The 18,737-nt window shown below is 36.8% G+C and overlaps 1 protein-coding gene across 2 annotated transcripts in view; it reads right to left on the reverse strand.

Moving 5' to 3' along the window:
• Positions 1-15,298: 15,298 nt before the first annotated feature.
• The window catches only part of LOC117290652 (E3 ubiquitin-protein ligase RGLG4-like), a 29,291-nt gene continuing 25,852 nt past the window's right edge, over positions 15,299-18,737 (reverse strand). For both annotated transcript variants that reach the window (XM_033772169.1, XM_033772170.1), the window contains exon 3: positions 15,299-17,292. In XM_033772169.1, coding sequence (XP_033628060.1) covers positions 16,082-17,197 — 1,116 coding nt within the window. In that variant the 5' untranslated portion in view covers positions 17,198-17,292 and the 3' untranslated portion in view covers positions 15,299-16,081. The remainder of the gene's footprint in view (positions 17,293-18,737) is intronic.

An 18,737-nucleotide genomic window follows, 5' to 3' on the forward strand; every position in this document is an offset into this window, starting at 1 on the left:
GGTGTTTTTGTTGGTCATTATTATCTCAACTTTGACGACCAATTGAGCTCAAATTTTCACAGGTTTGTGATTTTATGCATATGTTGAGATACACCAAGTGAGAATACTAGTTTTTGACAATTACCAATAGTGACCAGTGTCTTTAAATGACTCTTTCAATAAGGGAATAAAAGAGTGGCGACGAGTTCTTAAGCAGCCGTTTAAAAAACCAGCAGGATCATGGCCGTGCGATAAAGGCCAGAGCTGCGGTATTTAGGAATAGTGTTTTAAAAACTCGGATGAAGACTACCTTTCATCTCTGTCACCAGTGGTCTCTATAGTTACCTTGATACATGTATATAATATCACGGGTACTCGCTACTGTGGTCATAACTTGATTAAACAAGAGAAGTTGAAACTGCCAACATTAGTTTTTCTTTGATTTCATGAGCTTGTACAAAGTTGCCTTAATTGTTGCGGTGACAATTAACTCTTGCATCTTGTATAATCCTTTAATTTCTTTACTTCTTTGCTTTTCTTGGACTGTAACATTCTTTGTGAAAACTAACATGTTGCGCTTCTCTGTCTATGCATAATTGCACACATTCCGTCTGAGGTGTGTGATGCCCTTTGAATTGTAATAATTACAGTAAACTTTGTTATCGGAAATTTCAGTGAAAAACGTTTGTCCAGCCATTTGCCACGGCTGCAGGAGTTTTGTCAAGCCAATACTAGTATTTGGGGAGGGGGCAGCTTATAAACAGACTTCTGCGTGTTTTGACACTAAGCAATATTCTTGTAAATAGGTCATCTACATGCATCTGTGTGCCACATTTAATGTACCAGTGCAGTTTCTTGTTTTTTTCCAAGTTTCTTATTGATACATAAAAACCACACTCTTCTTTAACAGCGCCCTCTTGTGTTGTATTCTATATAGTCTCAGTGGTTGTTATGCAGTGTGGGAGCAAGTTCGGGTGAGCGACTAGACTTGACTAGAAATGTGACGTTTGAATTAACCATATCGACCACACTCCAGTACATGGTTCGATATAGTCAATTTCCCTGTGCTCCATGGTTTCTGATTAGTTTTCATGGTTTTGTCGGTGTAGTCGAGTCTAGTCTTTCACCCGAACTTGCTAAAGTATGCAGTATGTAGTTATAATAGCTGGACAGACAATAACACAAGCCTTGTGGCCTTTTGACATTTCTTCCCATTAGACTTTGAACTCTTGCTTTAATTATAGCATGGAGGAAGGACCATGATTGTAGTAACCATAAGATAACTCCCTTGTTTGTTGATAATCTTGTCTGCTCTAAAAGGACACACACAAAATAATCTTATTTGCAAATTGACTTTACAAGAAAAGAGTCTGTGTATTTTGACCATGAAGGCAATTGATTGCGCATTGGGCATAAGAGCATGTCAACATAACGCTTATTTAGTTTTGTCCGAATCAAGCACCATGGTAGATTTTTAGGGATTTACTTTTGTTTTCAGGCCTGGGCATTCATAAGGAATTGTAGTCCATTTCCCCCTGTAAAAGAGCACAACAAAATGCTATGTTGCCGGTAGACTTCCCTCCTGTTATAAAGTAATGATTGTTTTGTTTTAGCAAAGTTATTCATAATGACCCAAATCAACTGACATCAACACTCGTGATAAATCTTGGTTGTACAATTCTGGGATACAGAAATTCACACAGTTTAGACGTGCACCACACCTTTTCAAGCAATTTAAACTGCCAAAATGGCAGACTAAAAGGGCAGACAGTTAGTCATGTATGGCAATAAAATTTCATAAAGCTGTTTAACAGTAAGCAAGTTCTGTGTAAATGTAAGCAAGTGTGCTTAAGCCAAAGTGTGTTTCATATAAATGTTTCGAGATTTTGTGGCGTTAATGGATTTGTGGCACTCGTCTGCTTATAGCTGCCAAGTTGGTGAGCAGAAAAACAAATATGGTTATGGGCGTCAATAAGCAGAAAGCATCTGTTTACATGTATTATAATATTGGCTTCACATCGAGGTTTCGCTACGCTTAGTCTAGGTGCAAGACCTTGGTCTTGCTGCAAGACGTTGGTTATTAGCTATTTTTTGCTGCCTGATTGGTGAACAGTTTATGGTGACTCATTCTAAGCCTTGGAGAAAGTAGTAATAGACCTTTATCACGGTGCAGCCCTCTTGAGTTTCTCCCATTGATATCAATGTTACCAAACTGAGGCTGGAAGAACAAAATAGTCTGGTTCCCAATTGCAAAATGGTTATAAGCATCCATTATTGTTATTCGATACGAGGAACACTAAGATGGAGGCAGCATGATAACGATCTGTAGTATGGGACTCAAAAAGAAAAGAAAAAATTTGTTTGTGCGTTATCACTTTACCCTCTATAGACTGAGCAGCCACAAGCGGCTTTATACAAAAAGCCTATTCAAGACATTACCTTCACTTGTCTTGAAAAGGTCAAATGAAAAGGGCATGGCCTGAAGTAACATTTCCCAATGTTTCCAGTGTGAATATACTCCTTTCTATTAAAGAAATCACAACTATCGATTTTTAAAGTATTATTTTTGGACAGGAGATTATTTGGCAAAACAAATCAACAATGTTATTAGCCGTGTGTGGTTAATGGTTCAATTATACAGAAATTAATGATCTCTGCAGCTGGGGGATCAAATATTAAGCATAATTTTGTTGAATTGTTTTATTATTTTTTAATTTTTTTTTTATAGATGGGGTGGGGGGGGGTCCTCCTTCAAGTAAGAAAACATTTGGCGTAGCATTACTATAAGGATATACTTGATTTAGATTCCAATGAGTTAACGTTATTCTTGATGAACGCACAAATGTTTATTGAAACATTAAAACAAAATATATTTTACAAATATTTAGTACCAGTTCGATTCAATGGTTAAAGTGGATAGAAACAAATCAAAATGAAACTTATTTACCTTATTGTGAATGTCTTGGAAGCCGTTCAAGAATTATCAATATTTAGATATTTCCATCTTGTTTTTGAAATTATGGGTGGGCGGGTGTAATAGTTGGAAAATTGGAATACAGCTTTCGGAAAAATGATGATTCTGAACGGCCCCTTTGAGAAGGTATTTACCCGTATTAATTTCTTTGTTTTGGATCAAACTCAACAAAACCCAAGGATCCATTAATTAATTATAGGTGCTGAGTGATGATGATGAACTTTATTATTTATATTACTAAAAGACTTATCCAAAAGATTAATTTTGTATGTACAGTATTATAATTTTAGAATATTTCATGATAATTAGAAAAAACCATATAGTGTGGAATCTTTTTGTTTTTAGGTCTATTGAGTCTAAACCAGGAGTAACTGGTTATCATCAAAATAATTTTAAGCCTTTTAATAATTTTGAAGTTAGTAATGATTTATTTCAAAGATTTATTGTTTTGGAAGAGAGGATTTAGAGTCTAGCATTTATGAATAGATTGTTTGCAAGAGTACATTTACTGGTAGAATGTCATTACATGTTTGACTGCTTGAGTTGTTTCACGATGTCTGCAAGATTTCCATAAGATCCTCAGGGTTTTCCTGCTCGGGACTGCATGGTCGATACTGCAGTTATATATGGATTTTAGAAAATTGCTTTGGCATAGTTTGGAGGCCTGAATAATTAAGTGGTCTCCAAAGTAAATTTGTTGGTAAAAAAAAGTTTCATTCTAAATCAATAATTTGTTGGTGGATTTTGATTTTGATTTTGTATGCAAAGTTTTCAATTAAGCGACCTATTGATCGTCACAGATATAATTTGAATGTAACAACCTTAAGGCACAGAGCCAACAGATTATAGTAACATTCTTTTCCAAGTGTCAACGCCAGAATTCGAACCAACAAATTATAGTAAAATTCTTTTCCAAGTGTCAAAGCCAGGATTCGAACCAACAAATTATAGTAACATTCTTTTCCAAGTGTCAACGCCAGAATTCGAACCAACAAATTATAGTAACATTCTTTTCCAAGTGTCGAAGCCAGGATTCGAACCAACAAGTTATAGTAAAATTCTTTTCCAAGTGTCAAAGCCAGGATTCGAACCAACAAATTATAGTAACATTCTTTTCCAAGTGTCAACGCCAGAATTTGAACCAACAAATTATAGTAACATTCTTTTCCAAGTGTCGAAGCCAGGATTCGAACCAACAAATTATAGTAACATTCTTTTCCAAGTGTCAAAGCCAGGATTCGAACCAACAAATTGTAGTAACATTCTTTTCCAAGTGTCAAAGCCAGGATTCGAACCAACAAATTGTAGTTACATTTTTTTCCAAGTATCAAAGCCAGGATTCGAACCAACAAATTGTAGTAACATTTTTGTCCAAGTGTCAAAGCCAGGATTCGAACCAACAAATTATAGTAACATTCTTTTCCAAGTGTCAAAGCCAGTTTTCGAACCAACAAATTGTAGTAACATTTTTTTCCAAGTGTCGAAGCCAGGATTTGAACCAACAAATTATAGTAACATTCTTTTCCAAGTGTCAAAGCCAGGATTCGAACCAACAAATTATAGTAACATTCTTTTCCAAGTGTCAAAGCCAGGATTCGAACCCACATTGTGATGACCCTGTCATGAGAACTCGATTTCAAGACAGTTGGCCAAGACATATTAGAACGATGAGATTTGAATACGAGAATTAACTTATTCTTAATCACATTCCTATGAGAAGTATTGTTTGAAGCTTTGCATGGTGTTGAGACATAAGAAGAAACTATAAATAAATAGTGAACTTGCGGGTACAACCATGTGTAAGTCTCTTAGGGTGAGTGTTGGCTCTGAAAAGAGCCGGTTGGGTCTCAACGCTTCGAACAGTATACTCTGCTCGTCTCCTATGAGAGTTTATTCTTTTACTTTCTCTAATAGAAGATAGAAAAATTGATATTTTAATGGAGAATATTTTGTTAAAAACAAAAATGAATTATTTGTATTCATTCAAAGCTTTCCATAGAGATACCTCAGAAAATTTGAAAAGTTGGGACCATTGTCAAAGTTGTGATGTTGCATAACAAAGGTCTATAAAGACTTGTTTAACTGACACCTCTAGGTTGGTAGCAATTTATCCCACCCTTTTAATTAGAGTGTACAATCCAGGCATAATTGAAATAAATAAATTGTGAGTGTTGGTCATGGTGGATAACATTTTAAATAATTGACATAGTTTCTCACTTCTCTGTACATATCATCTATAATGCTGAATTGTTTAATAGGAATTAGACCAGTGGTAAGACATCTGCTCCAGAATGGCAGGGGTTGTGGGTTCGAACCCGAGCTACGTAATATGCATGTGTTTTGGGGTCACTTTGGGGTATTGTTTTGGGTTCGTTTTGGGTTTTTGTTTAAAGACACTGGACACTATTGGTAACTGTCAAAGACCAGTCGTCTCACTTGGTGTATCTCAACATGCATAAAATAACATACCTGTACCTGTGAAAATTTGAGCTCAATTGGTCGTCGAAGTTGCAACACAACTATGAAAGAAAAAAACATCCTGGTCACACGAAGTTGTGTGCATTCAGATGCTTGATTCCGAGACCTCAAGTTCTAAATCTGAGATCTCAAAATCAAATTCGTGGAAAATTACTTCTTTCTCGAAAACTACGTTACATCAGTTGGAGCCATTTCTCTCAATGTTTTATACTATCCTCTCCCCATTACTCGTTACCAACTAAGATTTTGTGCTCATAATTATTTTGAGTATTTACCAATAGTGTCCACTGCCTTTAAGGGGGGGGGGGGGTATTGAGTTTAGTGCTTAAATCTGCCAACATTGGGCTAGATAGCCAAGTTGGTAGAGTGCTTCACACACATCTGTGTATGAGTAAAACCAAATAATATTCTTTATCCTTGATGTAAATGTAACATCTATTAAACTGTTAGAGTACCTCCCCGCTGCCACTGGTAAAATGCAACATTCTAAATGCCTCTAACCAATGGCCAATCTTATTCGTTTAGTGGTAAGACAAAGTGGTTCTAGCATTGTAACGGTCATTGGTTCAGATCCCACCCACGTAATATACCCGTGTTGTTGTGGGTTCTTCCACAAGAATCTGGAAAGTACCGGGTATACAGTGCCCTGAACACATCGTTGCTATTGGTAAAACAAAATAACATTCATTATGGTTATTTTTTCTCAACATCTTAATTACAAACATTTTCACAAGACTTTTAGGAACATGCTCACTAGAAAACAGGAGTTCAATTGCAAAACAAAGGATTTTTTATTGAAACAATCATGAAAAATATGATCAATATTAATACAATAGAATATTTCATACAGAATTATTTCTTACAATTGCCATGATAAATTTGTTCTTATAATTTTTTTTGTAAGAGATAACTAATTCAGTTGCCAAACAAAAATACTTTTAAGGAAGCAAACAATAATTTATCAACTTATCAAATTTCTTAAGTATCGTCAAATGATACAAATTGTTCTCAATATTTGAGAAACGAATCACTCTATTTAAGAAAAAGTAATATACAATCACAGAAATATGATTGCATCCACATAACAAGATTTGAAAAAAAAAATTATATTATTATGGCACTATACATTCTTTCTCGTAGTTAGATCAATAAATTATTTAAAGAATCGTGAAAAATGTGACCATCCATAACATTTCATAACATCTTATTTCATTGCAGAGACTTTGAAAATTCTATTAAAATTGATCAGAGAATCATTTAAGACGTTAAACAAAAGATACCAGTATATAGATAAATTTAATCATTTAATAAGAACTTGTATTATTGTATCAATCAACCCAACAATATCCAACAACATACCTTTATCACGTTGTCACCATCTTCGGTCATGTTCCCTTTTTCCAATAACAGTAATGAATGCTAACATTCATTGCGCATGGCACCAGACCAGCCTATTATTTCATCCAGCCTCAGTTTGGTTACAATAAGTTGGAATGGAGTAAAATCAAGATGGCCAGACAGTGATAAAGGTCTATATTCATTTTGGTTTATCCTTGCACCGATTTGTGTTATAAGCACTGTACTCAGTACTTTCCTGAGTTCTGCGAAAAAAAAGAAAAAACAATTATCCACCAATTTTGACACTGAACCAAGGGAGTAGCAAGAGCATTTTCTTTGGGTGTGAAATCCCATTTAGCATTTGGCAAGTTAAATTTAAATGTAAATATTTGGCACAACTGCCTTATATTACAAATGACTCTTTTACAATGGATGCCCTAAAGTCAAGTTTCAGCATCCAATTTGTCAACACTATCTCTACGTTTAAACACAAATGTCCAATTAAACTTCCAGCAATGAGGAATGATCACAATTCAATTATCTTTTAATAAGCATAAAGAGTATTGCAGCTTTGGCAGTGATTTATTAAACTTCTATGATATAACTACCCCTAGTATTCAAATGAAAATTTATAGTACAATTTTCAAATAATGTAGAAGTCCCAAACCCTCAGTAGCCTAACTCTCGCCAAGAAAAACATGACTATAGTTACTGGCAGTCCCATATTTTACCTATGGACAATTGAACTTCACTTTATCAATCGAAACAAGTGACACCAGCAGATGGTTTTGTCCCAAGTTTCAAGCGAATATAGTGAATTTCACTTCAAAAAAACTTTAGGAGAGTGACATGCAAAACATGTTTTCTCCACCACTTTCTTAGACCTCAGCGGTTGATCTATTAAAGACACTGGACACTATTGGAAATTGTCAAATACCAGTCTTCCCACTTGGTGTATCTTAACTTATGCATAAAATAACAAACCTGTGAAAATCTGAGCTCAATTGGTCATTGAAGTTGCGAGATATGAATGAAAAAAAACTAAAAAAACTTGTCACACGAAGTTGTGTGCTTTCAGATGCTTGATTTCGAGACCTCAAATTCTAAATCTGAGATCTCAAAATCAAATTCATGTAAAATAACTTCTTTCTCAAAAACTACATTACTTCAGAGGGAGCCGTTTCTCACAATGTTTTATACTATCAACAGCTCTCCATCTCTCGTTACCAAGTAAATTTTTATGCTAAAAATTATTTTGAGTAATTACCAATAGTGTCCACTGCCTTTAATGCAGCAGGGTCTATACAAAATCAGCAAGGGAGGGTGAGGGGCGGGGGAATTGATATAAAGCTACAACTCCATTAAGGAGGGTTCCATGAGACTTTTAGTTCCCAGCAGTGGTGGGAAGTGAAAGGGTCACAATGCTTTCAAAATCGCTAAAAGATGTTGCTGTTTGGAATTGCTCCTTATTCTTTTCAAGGGTCATTCATGCACAAAAACACATGTGTTTTGCAATTAATGAGTAGTGGTCTAAAAACAAATAATATTATCATTTTCCTCTTGCAATTACAGCCAGTGGAACATACAATGTAGGATATGGTCCTCCATTTTGTGCAATTTTAAGCAATTTCTTCACTCTTATGAAGGGCCCTAAATTAAGATAATCTAGAAAGTTTGTTTAACCTTTCTATAAGCTCGCATTGAAAATGGAGGGGAAATGTTCTATGACAACTCAAGGGGAAATGTACAGGAATACAATTTTCATTCTTGTTATTGTTGATAAACCTTGCACAAATATTTGATTGATCATTTAAAAATTTGAACTTGTTTAATTCAAATTACTGCACATGATGGTAACATTTTACAATGCACTAATATTTCATTTAATAAGTCTTTATGATCATTGTATTTTTCCTATATATGAGAAGAGTTTCAGTTTCTGTTAAATCAAAAAGCTGTGAATTAAGAAGATACTACTAAAAGTCAATAGATTGTAATGCTGTGGTGGAAACACCTCTGGTCTAGTTTTTTTTTATAGGTTCCGAAATTGAAACGTCAATGCTTTTGCCACATTATTAATACTATGCTTTTAAAAGTAACCATCTAAATCTTTCAATCTTTTGGGAGGCTTTTGCCCTTCCCTGGACTGTTTAGTCTGAAGAATTATAACAAATAATAAACAAAATATATTATTATTAATAACAGGCATATTTGATCCTTGGGGGGGAAAACAACAATTTTCTGGCTACATGTATTAAGTTGCAATTTTGCTGATTTTCTTAGGGCTGAACAATAATATATTAAAATAGGAAAACAAACTAACATGCCTGTTATATAATACAAAGCATTATTTACCCTGAATCAAGTGACTTAGGCTTTGACTATGGCTATCAGCTGCAAAGCATTGAAAAATAGCACTTCACAGCGATCTAGCCAAAACCACTCTGTCAACTCGGACACGACCCAGCATTCTCCCAGTCCGATAAGTGACAATAAATGCCAGCAAAATCAAAATCATTAGAGCCAAGACATACATGTGTAGCTCGGAAGAAAAAAAAAAAGATCGGAAGAAAAAAAAGATCCGGGAAAAAAAAAAGGAGTGAGTCAAGACCTCTGAAGGGGTGAAGATAGATTTGTCCCTTAGGAACTGCTGAGCTGAGAGATTTTTTAAATCTAAGCGAGTGGATAACTACATGTAAGACATGTCCCAATTCTGTTCTTGAAATATTAACTAAATTCATTTAAAGATTTTTTTTTTTTAAGAAATGATTTAAACTGCACACATAGTTATAAGTACTTCAATGGATATCAAATCAGCTGAAACATATTAAAGAAAAAATATTATGTTTTATAATCTTTTCTTCACATAATTTAAAGATAGAACTGTATTTTTTGGTTATAACTTACGTTATTAATCAAATAATTTACAAATTTAAACAGAATTATACATTTTTTTGTAATATTTACAAAGCAGCAAACATGATTTCAACCCAAACAAAACAACTATTTACAAAAAACAATGCAAACATGTTTTTGATCCAAACAAAACACTTTTTACAAAACATTCTGATAACGCCCTCTGTTGAGCACAAAATGGAGAGGTCAAGAAAAACATGAGCAGTCTACATTTACAATAGACCCTTCCCATGAAAATTGCGATGTTCCTTCATTTTGCCACCCAAAATGTTAGTGCACACGTGCTATGTGCAATAAACATATTACAAGGGAAGGGTTGATTCTGCACTATGTTGTAAAAAGACACATCAACTTGACCCAAAGTAAGATTTCTTGATCCCAAACCACCCCCATCATACTGTTCATCCTCCGCCATGATTACAATGCAAGACTCTGTAACTTCACACATGATGTTTGAACTTGCAGGGCAGGAATAAAATGCTCTGAGGCCAAGAAGGCCCGTTGCCCCTGGTTTTGGCGTTCTCGTCCCCCTTCAAACGTTTCCAATTGACTATGAGATTTTCCAATGGAAGTGCCCTTTGCAAAAATGAAAAAGGCCTTAGCCTTTCATAGATGAAAATTCCAGGCTCGGATAAGATTGGTATGCCTAAATCAGTGATAAGCAAACGTTATTTGCCTTTAATTCAACCCCTATTCTTCTGAATATGGAACAACCTCCCAGTACGCATCAGAAATTGTAACTCTTTGACATTGTTTACAAAATCTCTCAAAACTCACTTATATCAGATATAAAAATGATGGTTTTGCTCTTTTCAGCGCTTTGATCTTGATGTAAAAGCGCGTTACAAATATACATGTATGTATGATATAAGTATGATGAATCCTTCACTTTAGAGGATATACATGTACAAGTAGAAGGACCAATGACCACTACATGTGCAACTGTAACTTGACACCAACAGAGGGCAGTTCAATTGACAAAATAACTTAACTTAAAATGATACCCTGCAAAATAACTGCTGTTCGTGCTAAAAGAATAAAATGATGCGTAATTGTGACCTACTTGTACACATAATATTGCAATTCAAGGGCTTCCCTTGGTAATAGAAAAAGACACATGAAAGACTTTAGTATACAAACCATGCACTCTACCATGTCTACTAACTTTAAAGGAACACGTTGCCTTGGATCGGCTGAGTTGGTCTTTGAAACCGTTTGTTATGAAATGCATATGGTTAGAAATGTTTTAAAAGTAGAATATAATGGTCCATACAAGTATCACTCAAAATTGCACGGTTTTCCTTTTACGTCGCGAACTAACACAGTCCGCCATTTATGGGAGTCAACATACATTGTAAATGGCCGACCGTGTTAGTCGACGAGGTAAACAGAAAACCATGCAATTTCGAGGCATATTTGTGTAGATCAGTGTATTCTACTTTTACAACATCTTTCTACCCATATGCATTTTATAACAAACGGTTACAGAACGCTTTTCAAAGACCAACTCGACCGATCCATGGCAACGTGTTCCTTTAATGTGTTGTAGCATCTGGGTGGTTCTGTGTCTAAAATATAAGGGGATTTTATAATCTCATCCCTAACACAAACACCCATTGAAAGAGGCATACAGACTTATACCTAAACATGTACATGTATGTAATACACATAAAGGTCAACATTTTCAGCATTTAACATCCAATGTAATCAAATTGGTTTTCCAATTAAAAACAATTTCCTTAAATTTAATTATTTCATAATAGTCCGAGGTCTGCTTTGTCTACTCCAAACAAATAAATTCAACTATCAATATGAACGATCGGCAGCAGTCAAAAGAAGCTTATAAAGATTAATTTTAGAGACAAACTGATCATACGAAGGGAAGTGTATTTCATTGAAATTTCATAGAAAATTCAATCTAGTTTGATTATGGTTTGAGAAGTTCATTGTGAGTGATGATAGAAGAATGTTTCCAGTATCCTTACCATCAACCACCATGGTATGCATTTTATAGCATACCATGCCCAAATGTTTGGTTTTTTTTCCACTTAAAAAGAAGGGGGAATTTCAAATGTTCTTGTACTCAAACACACTTTTCTCTGATTGTACATCAGTATACCACCCCTACCCTGAAAATTCACAACAGAATTTCAGAGATTCACAGAACACAATAAAGACAAAAGGGGAGCATTGGTGGAACATTACACCATGCCACATATCGAGCAATTAAATGAAAACAAATAATAAGCCCAAAGTGCAGTTTTATCTAAAATACTAATTTCTTCAATTACATCTATTGCAATTTTAAGAGATGCTTTCCACGGTGAAACGCTTGTTGACAAAAAGTAGCTGATAATAATAATGACCTGTCAAAATTTTAGCACCATTCCTACAATGTAGGCTTCATGTACTTGCTACGAATGACATCATTAAATCGCAAGGAATAATTTGCAAAAAGTGACTTGTGCACAACTCCTAAGAAACATTCTCTGCGAAAGTAGCCATGTGATGTAAAAATTCGCTTCACATTTGCACTCACAGGAAGTATGTACCAGACTTAAATGTGTCATCTGAATTGTTCGTCTATATTGTATCTGGTTATGCAGACAAGATTCAGAATTCATTGATTCAAATTGCGTTATTGATCGAGCACAATCCTCCCCTAGGCAGATGGTATTTACCCCTTGTACTTCATGTATGTATGTACACGTGTCTAATGGGAAGGGATAGGGTGTGTGTATGATTGGGTATTTGGCTACGGGGCACCTTGCTCCACTGAGTTAGATCAAAGCAAGGGGAGAGAGTGTGGGTGGGGGAAGGGGGTGGGGGAAGGGGGAAGGGGAAAGGGATGGGGGAAGGGGGTGGGGGAAGGTTAAAGGGAAGGGGAAAGAAGAAAATGTTGGGTGGACATATGAGGCAATTCTTTTACCAGTACAGTGACGGAAGTCCATTCCATAGAAGCAAAAATAAGGGGGGAAAAAACAATTTGAGAGACACGATTGTGTAGAAAACTTTCCTTGAAAAATGTTTTCTAAATAATTAGGGCAACAATTTTTGGGAGAATTGGTTAAAAAAAAAGTTTGGAAATCACTCTCGAAAAGGCAAAAAATATGTCATTGATGATCTAAGATTGTGTCATTCTTAATAGGGATTATTATACAGATTTTCAGCGATATCTAAAAAATGTGACCTTTTTAAATGAAATTTGTTAGTTTTAGGCCAACCATATACATCAACATTTAAATAGAATTAAAACAATTGAACAGTTCAAAAAATCAAAGGTTTATACTTAAGGGGTGAATTGGCACCAAAATTTGCTTGTGGCTTTTTTTGCCATTATAGTTTGTTTACATCAGAAACATTAGGTATAGATGGTTCAGTGGTTGATGTCCTTGTACTGTGTTTATAGACAAAGCAGAACGTGCCTCGATGCAACTCATAAAGCCACTAATTGATTGAGGCCACCTCTATAATTCTGTAATTATTCTGGATTTTCCATTATAGATATGTCCATGGTAGCTTTCAGCTAATTTCAAGGCTATTTCTGCGTGCAGTTGTCCGTTGTTAAGTAAGCTTTCAAAGCATTATATACCCCCTGAGGCAAATAACATCATAAACTATAATGAGCCATTGGGTAAATTAATTTGTTATTACTAATTCATTACATCATCAAACAGAGCAATTGCGCCATAACAGCATCGTGAATAGACTTTTATCACAGGGTGGCCATCTTGGTTTTACTCCATTCCAACTCACTTTAACCAAACTGAGGCTGGCTGAAATAGTACTCTGGTGCCATGCGCAATGAATGTTAGCATACATTACTGTTATTGGAAACAGGGAACATGACCAAGATGGTGACAGCATGATAAAGGTCTATACAATTTGCAACGGGCATTCTGCTCATTTCTGCTAAGCAGAAAGTCGTTTGAATTTGGGCCCTGGTTGCTATATACTCTTGCTATCGCTCTCTATAACAAACATTTTCTCGCTTTTGATTGATGATACACATTTAACCTGCAATTACTTTCACTGCAGTTATCAATCACATCCTAGTCTCCCCATGGCTTATATAGACTCGTTAGAATGCCCAAAATTGAACATTAAAGGCACTGGAGACGTTTGGTAATTCTCAAAGACCAGTATTCTCACTTGGTATATCCCAACATACGCATAAAATAACAAACCTGTGAAAATTTGGGCTCAATTGGTCATCGAAGTTACCTCTTTCTCAAAAACTATTTTACTTCAGAAAGAGCCCTTTCTCACAGTGCTTGTTACTATCAACATCTCTCCATTGCTCGTTACCAAGTAAGTTTCTTTGCTAAAAATTAGTTTGAGTAATTACCAACAGTGTCTAGTGCCTTTAATGAACAATTTCACAGAAAACGGAACAAATAATTGAGCAGCGTCCCTGAGTAGAATGGATACAGCAAACAAACCAACAATGTCTATATAGGAGCACGTTCTGTAATGTTAGCACATGGCGAGATGGATCCGCTATATCAACACATCAAACGATCGCAATACTCCGCTTAGTAAATTTGCTTTTCCTGTAGTGTATTGTTTGAATAAGATCATTGTGGTTTGAGCTCCAAGGTAAAATAGGGCACACTTTCAATTTATTATTAAGTAGCTTTTTTTTATAACGACTTTTCATCAAACCCATGGCCAAATTTCATAGAGCTGCTTAAGCACAAAAAAGTTGCTAAGCATGACCAAAATATGCTTACCAGACAGAGCAAGGTTACCAGCCAAACTACCATGTCACATTGCTGGTGTCCTGCTCATTTCTGCTTAGCAGACAATTGTTAAACAATAAGTTCTGCTTTTAAAAAGCAGCTCTATCAAATTTTGCCCAACAGTGGTTAGAGGAGTTATGCCTAAGAGAAAGACTTGCAGGTTGTATTCGTCAGGCCATTAAAGGGACACGTTGCCTTGGATCGGACGAGTTGGTCAATGAAAAGCGTTTGTAACCGTTTGTTTTACAATGCATTGGTTAGAAAGATATTTTAAAAGTAGAATACAGTGATCCTGACTAATTTGCCTCAAAATTGCGTGGTTTTCCTTTTACTTTGCGAACTAACACGGTCGACCTATTATGGGAGTCAAACCAATGGCTGACTGTGTTAGTCGATGAGGTAAAAGGAAAACCACGCAATTTCGAGGCATATTTGTGTAGATCATTGTATTCTACTTTTACAACAACTTTCTACCCATGCATTTTATAAAAAACGGTTACAAACGCTTTTCAAAGACCAACTCGACCGATCCAAAAAAAAACATATCAGATACATGTAAATGTGGGTATAAAATCTGGCTTCCTTGGCAGCATAAACGATTCAGATACTGTTGTGGCCAAACTGCAGTACTTACATGTGTTTACAAAGGATAGACATTACATGTATAATGCCTACTAGACTGTGCTGCTCGGCTTTACTCTGATGGGTCCAAGGTTCAATGTCTGTATACTGCCCTAATCCACAATGCAGGCCTGATACTTCACGGAGGCAATGGAGGCGATTGCCTCCGTTGCCCCCTGGTCATTGCCTTGGTGCCCTTGAAATGCTCCAGTAGAAATTTACAATTTCCTCATAGGGTGCCCTTTGCCAAAGAGAAAATGCCTTGGTGCCCTTGCCCTATTAAAAAACGAAGCATACAGGCCTGACAATGAGTTTTAGCTCTTTCATATAAAGCATTGCGTTTGTCTTGTGTCCCCCTTTGTGTGCTTACTTAATCATTGTTACACTGTTTGAGTAGTAAAATAATGCATTCATTTATTGACCAAATATCGTTGCGAACACAGGAAGCAAAAAAAGGCAACTGCCATCTTTCAAGTAGTCTCCAGGCAGATACATGCAAAAATAATCTTCCCAGGAATTGGGTTAATCTTCTCTTAACCTCAATCCTTCTTGAATATGGGTTGTAATGAAATGTAATGTCATTTAAAATGTCTTGCCGTGCGTTGCCCTTACATGACAGTCATGTAAAAGAAAATTGAATTTCCGTCAAAAATTTACACTGAGAGAAAGATTGTAACTGGGGCAGTAAGATTGATATTTTGGTTATTTTTGTTAACTTTGACATTTTATAGTACACTGTTTATTGGCGCTATAGTTTGACGGAGGATGTTACACATAAAAGATGTTATCAAATATTCCACTACAAAATTACACTGAAACTCAGATGAGGTAATTTTCGCGGAAGTAGAAATCGAGGTTCAGGATGAACAAGGATAATTTTGCATCATAAAAGGAGTGTTTTTTTACATATTTGCAGAAGTTTTTAGTTTCCATAATAATGATAATAATAGCACAATCAGAAAGGGAATAAATTGTAATGAAGACACTGTAAAACTATCCCAGCTTACCAACTACTCACGTCGATCTGGTTTCCTCATCTCCTCTGGGATTTACGAATTGAACATTTGTTGACGAGTCTCTTGCTCGGTCTCTTGGTCAAGACCGGGACAATATCTGGGCTGATGGAGACCAGCTCCTCACTGCGCTGAAGTCCGTGAAACTCCGTCTCTTCATGTTGGAGCCTGTTCACTTTGTCGACGGTGAGGCGTTCAACACCGGGTTGATTTCTGAGATATCCCAAGTTGCAGATTGCTTTGTACTGATCCGGAATCTCCATCAAGACGTGTAGAGCGAAGGCCGCCTCGGAGTACTTCGCTTTGCTGCAGACCTGATGGAAGTTCACAAACTGGAAGTTGTCGAATCTACGCATGGGAAGGTTGTCGTCGAAATGCTCCATGGCGTACCACGGACCGTCTCCGAGACCCACAACTACAATGCTGATGGGGAAATCTGAGGCTCTGACGATGGCGTCAGCGTTCTTGTCGCTATCGTCCAACTGTCCATCAGTGAGGATCATCAGAAGGTGATAAGTTGGTTTCTCTTTAACGGTATCGATAGCTTTATTTATAATGGGTACTAAACTTGTTGGGCCGCTTCTCTGAATGATCGGGCATGCCCTGTTGTAGCAGTCCAGGACGTCTTCGAACCCGTAGCAAGGCTCGCCGTCTGGTTTTAACGAAAAGACCGTCGAGTCTTTACTATTGACATCCCCAAAGCCGTAAACCGGTATGAGGTGATCAGAGTCAAAACGCTCCAGGGTAGCACCAATAATTGTTAAGACCCTCTGATAAGGGTTGAACGTTCTCCAGTTCGTCACGTCATGAAGACACCGTGAGGCAAAGACGCTCCGCCCCTGCCACTCATTGCTGGCGCTGAAGTCAACGCCGATGATGAGCTCACTCCTCTCCAGGCCGGCCATCTTGATAGCCTCAGCCACCTGGTCGAACGTGTTGAACTTGTCCACAAACGACATGAACGTCGGGCACTGGTTGAATGTCAGGCCCAGCTTCTCGAAGATGCTGGTCTCGTTGAACTTCAACTCCCGCTTCTGGGTGTGCTTCGGATGTTGCTGCTGTCCCGTAGGAGTCTCGTACATCTGGTGGAGAACCAGATATACCAAGATGGCGACGACAAATAGCACCAATGCCATGGCGACAAGTTGAGGCTGTCATTAAGGCGACGTAGTAGTAGAACTGGAGGTAATCAGAATGCTTCTGTGGATCGCTCAACTTGTCTTCAGTCTACCTACGGCAAGTAACAACAAAAACAGAGTTTTAGAAACAGGAAAGAAGAATGTCTGGAAAGAAGAATGTCATTGTAACCCTTGAAAAGTGGGTATACTGAACCAAATCACTTGACGTCATCATCACAATAATCATGGTTGAGTCATTTTGGCAGTCAATGTCCCCGTGTTTTTAAACAGTGTACATTGTAGTGTGCATTTTAGGCGATGCAGCGTTCTCACTCTTACAATATTTGTCCATGAAATTTGACTCCCAAAACGTCCAGTGTGGCAAACCATGGAGGCTCTTCCTTCCTCCATGAGCAAACATAACAGTGCAATACATAAAGGGATTGTTTAGAGTTGACTTTATTAAAGTGGTCAATGAAGGAGAGTTATAAAACTAGGCTTCTAAGCCAGACAGTTACTTTACACAAACCTTCCAGGCTTTTCACACAAGCACTCAACAAGTACCAGCAGCAAACCCAAACTATTTATTGTTAAGAGGTTTGCAGTACATTATCAGCAGGACAAACAGTCATAAAAATGTGCTTATACAAAAGCAAATAAGTAAACTTTGAAGTTCTTGCATAAAAGTTGTCAGCAGAGCACGCAGCTGTGTTTGATTATGGTGTCAAACCGAGGGCTTCTCTTTGTTCTCCCATTGTTTCAGACGTCCCCATTGGATTTGTACACAAAATCGAATCCAGGACGTCCTCGGTGTGACTTTTTCCCGGATCCCTTTTGTTAAGGACCTCGATTTGAATGCGTATAGACATGCATGCCCACACAATCACGTTTTTTGTGTGTGTTCATTTTGACTTTGAATACAGTTCCCTATCATGTATGTTTCACCCCTGCAAGTTAAAAAAAGAAGGCAGGGAAAAACACTTTACAAAATTGTTTGTTTTTAACCTGAAATGAGTAAGGAACTCCTCAATACAAAAAGTAATAATAATACTATGGCTGGTTCTACTCAGTAAAAAACTCAAGAAATTTATCAGGATCATTAATTCCAGCAAGATAAGGACAGTTTTATGGTCCTCATCGCGCGAACTGATTTAAATTTTAAAAAACACATTATCTACAAAGCAAAGCTTCAAACACATGATAAAACCAAAACAGAGGACCCAATTTTATAAAGACGTTAAAGCAGAAAATATTACTTTTTAGCAAAATTGTCTGATTTTTGGGGTTGAACAAAGAATTGACTAGAGTGGGATTCGAACCAACGACCTCCGGATTAACGTGCTGGCTCTCTACCAACTGAGCTATCTAGCCCTATGTTGGCAGTGTCCCTATTTTGTCAATATCTTTGTTCGGGGGTGCCAGTCAGAAGCCATACAACTGTTAACTGCCGTGTAGCCAGGGATCACACCCAAATTACGATACAACCTGGGAAGCGGCAGCCAGGGGATGACTTTAAGGGGATGCGACTTTTTGTTTCAGATATCAATATTTCATTTAC

This window comes from Asterias rubens, chromosome 5, assembly GCF_902459465.1.
Source record: "Asterias rubens chromosome 5, eAstRub1.3, whole genome shotgun sequence".
In the NCBI taxonomy this organism is placed as follows: domain Eukaryota; kingdom Metazoa; phylum Echinodermata; class Asteroidea; order Forcipulatida; family Asteriidae; genus Asterias; species Asterias rubens.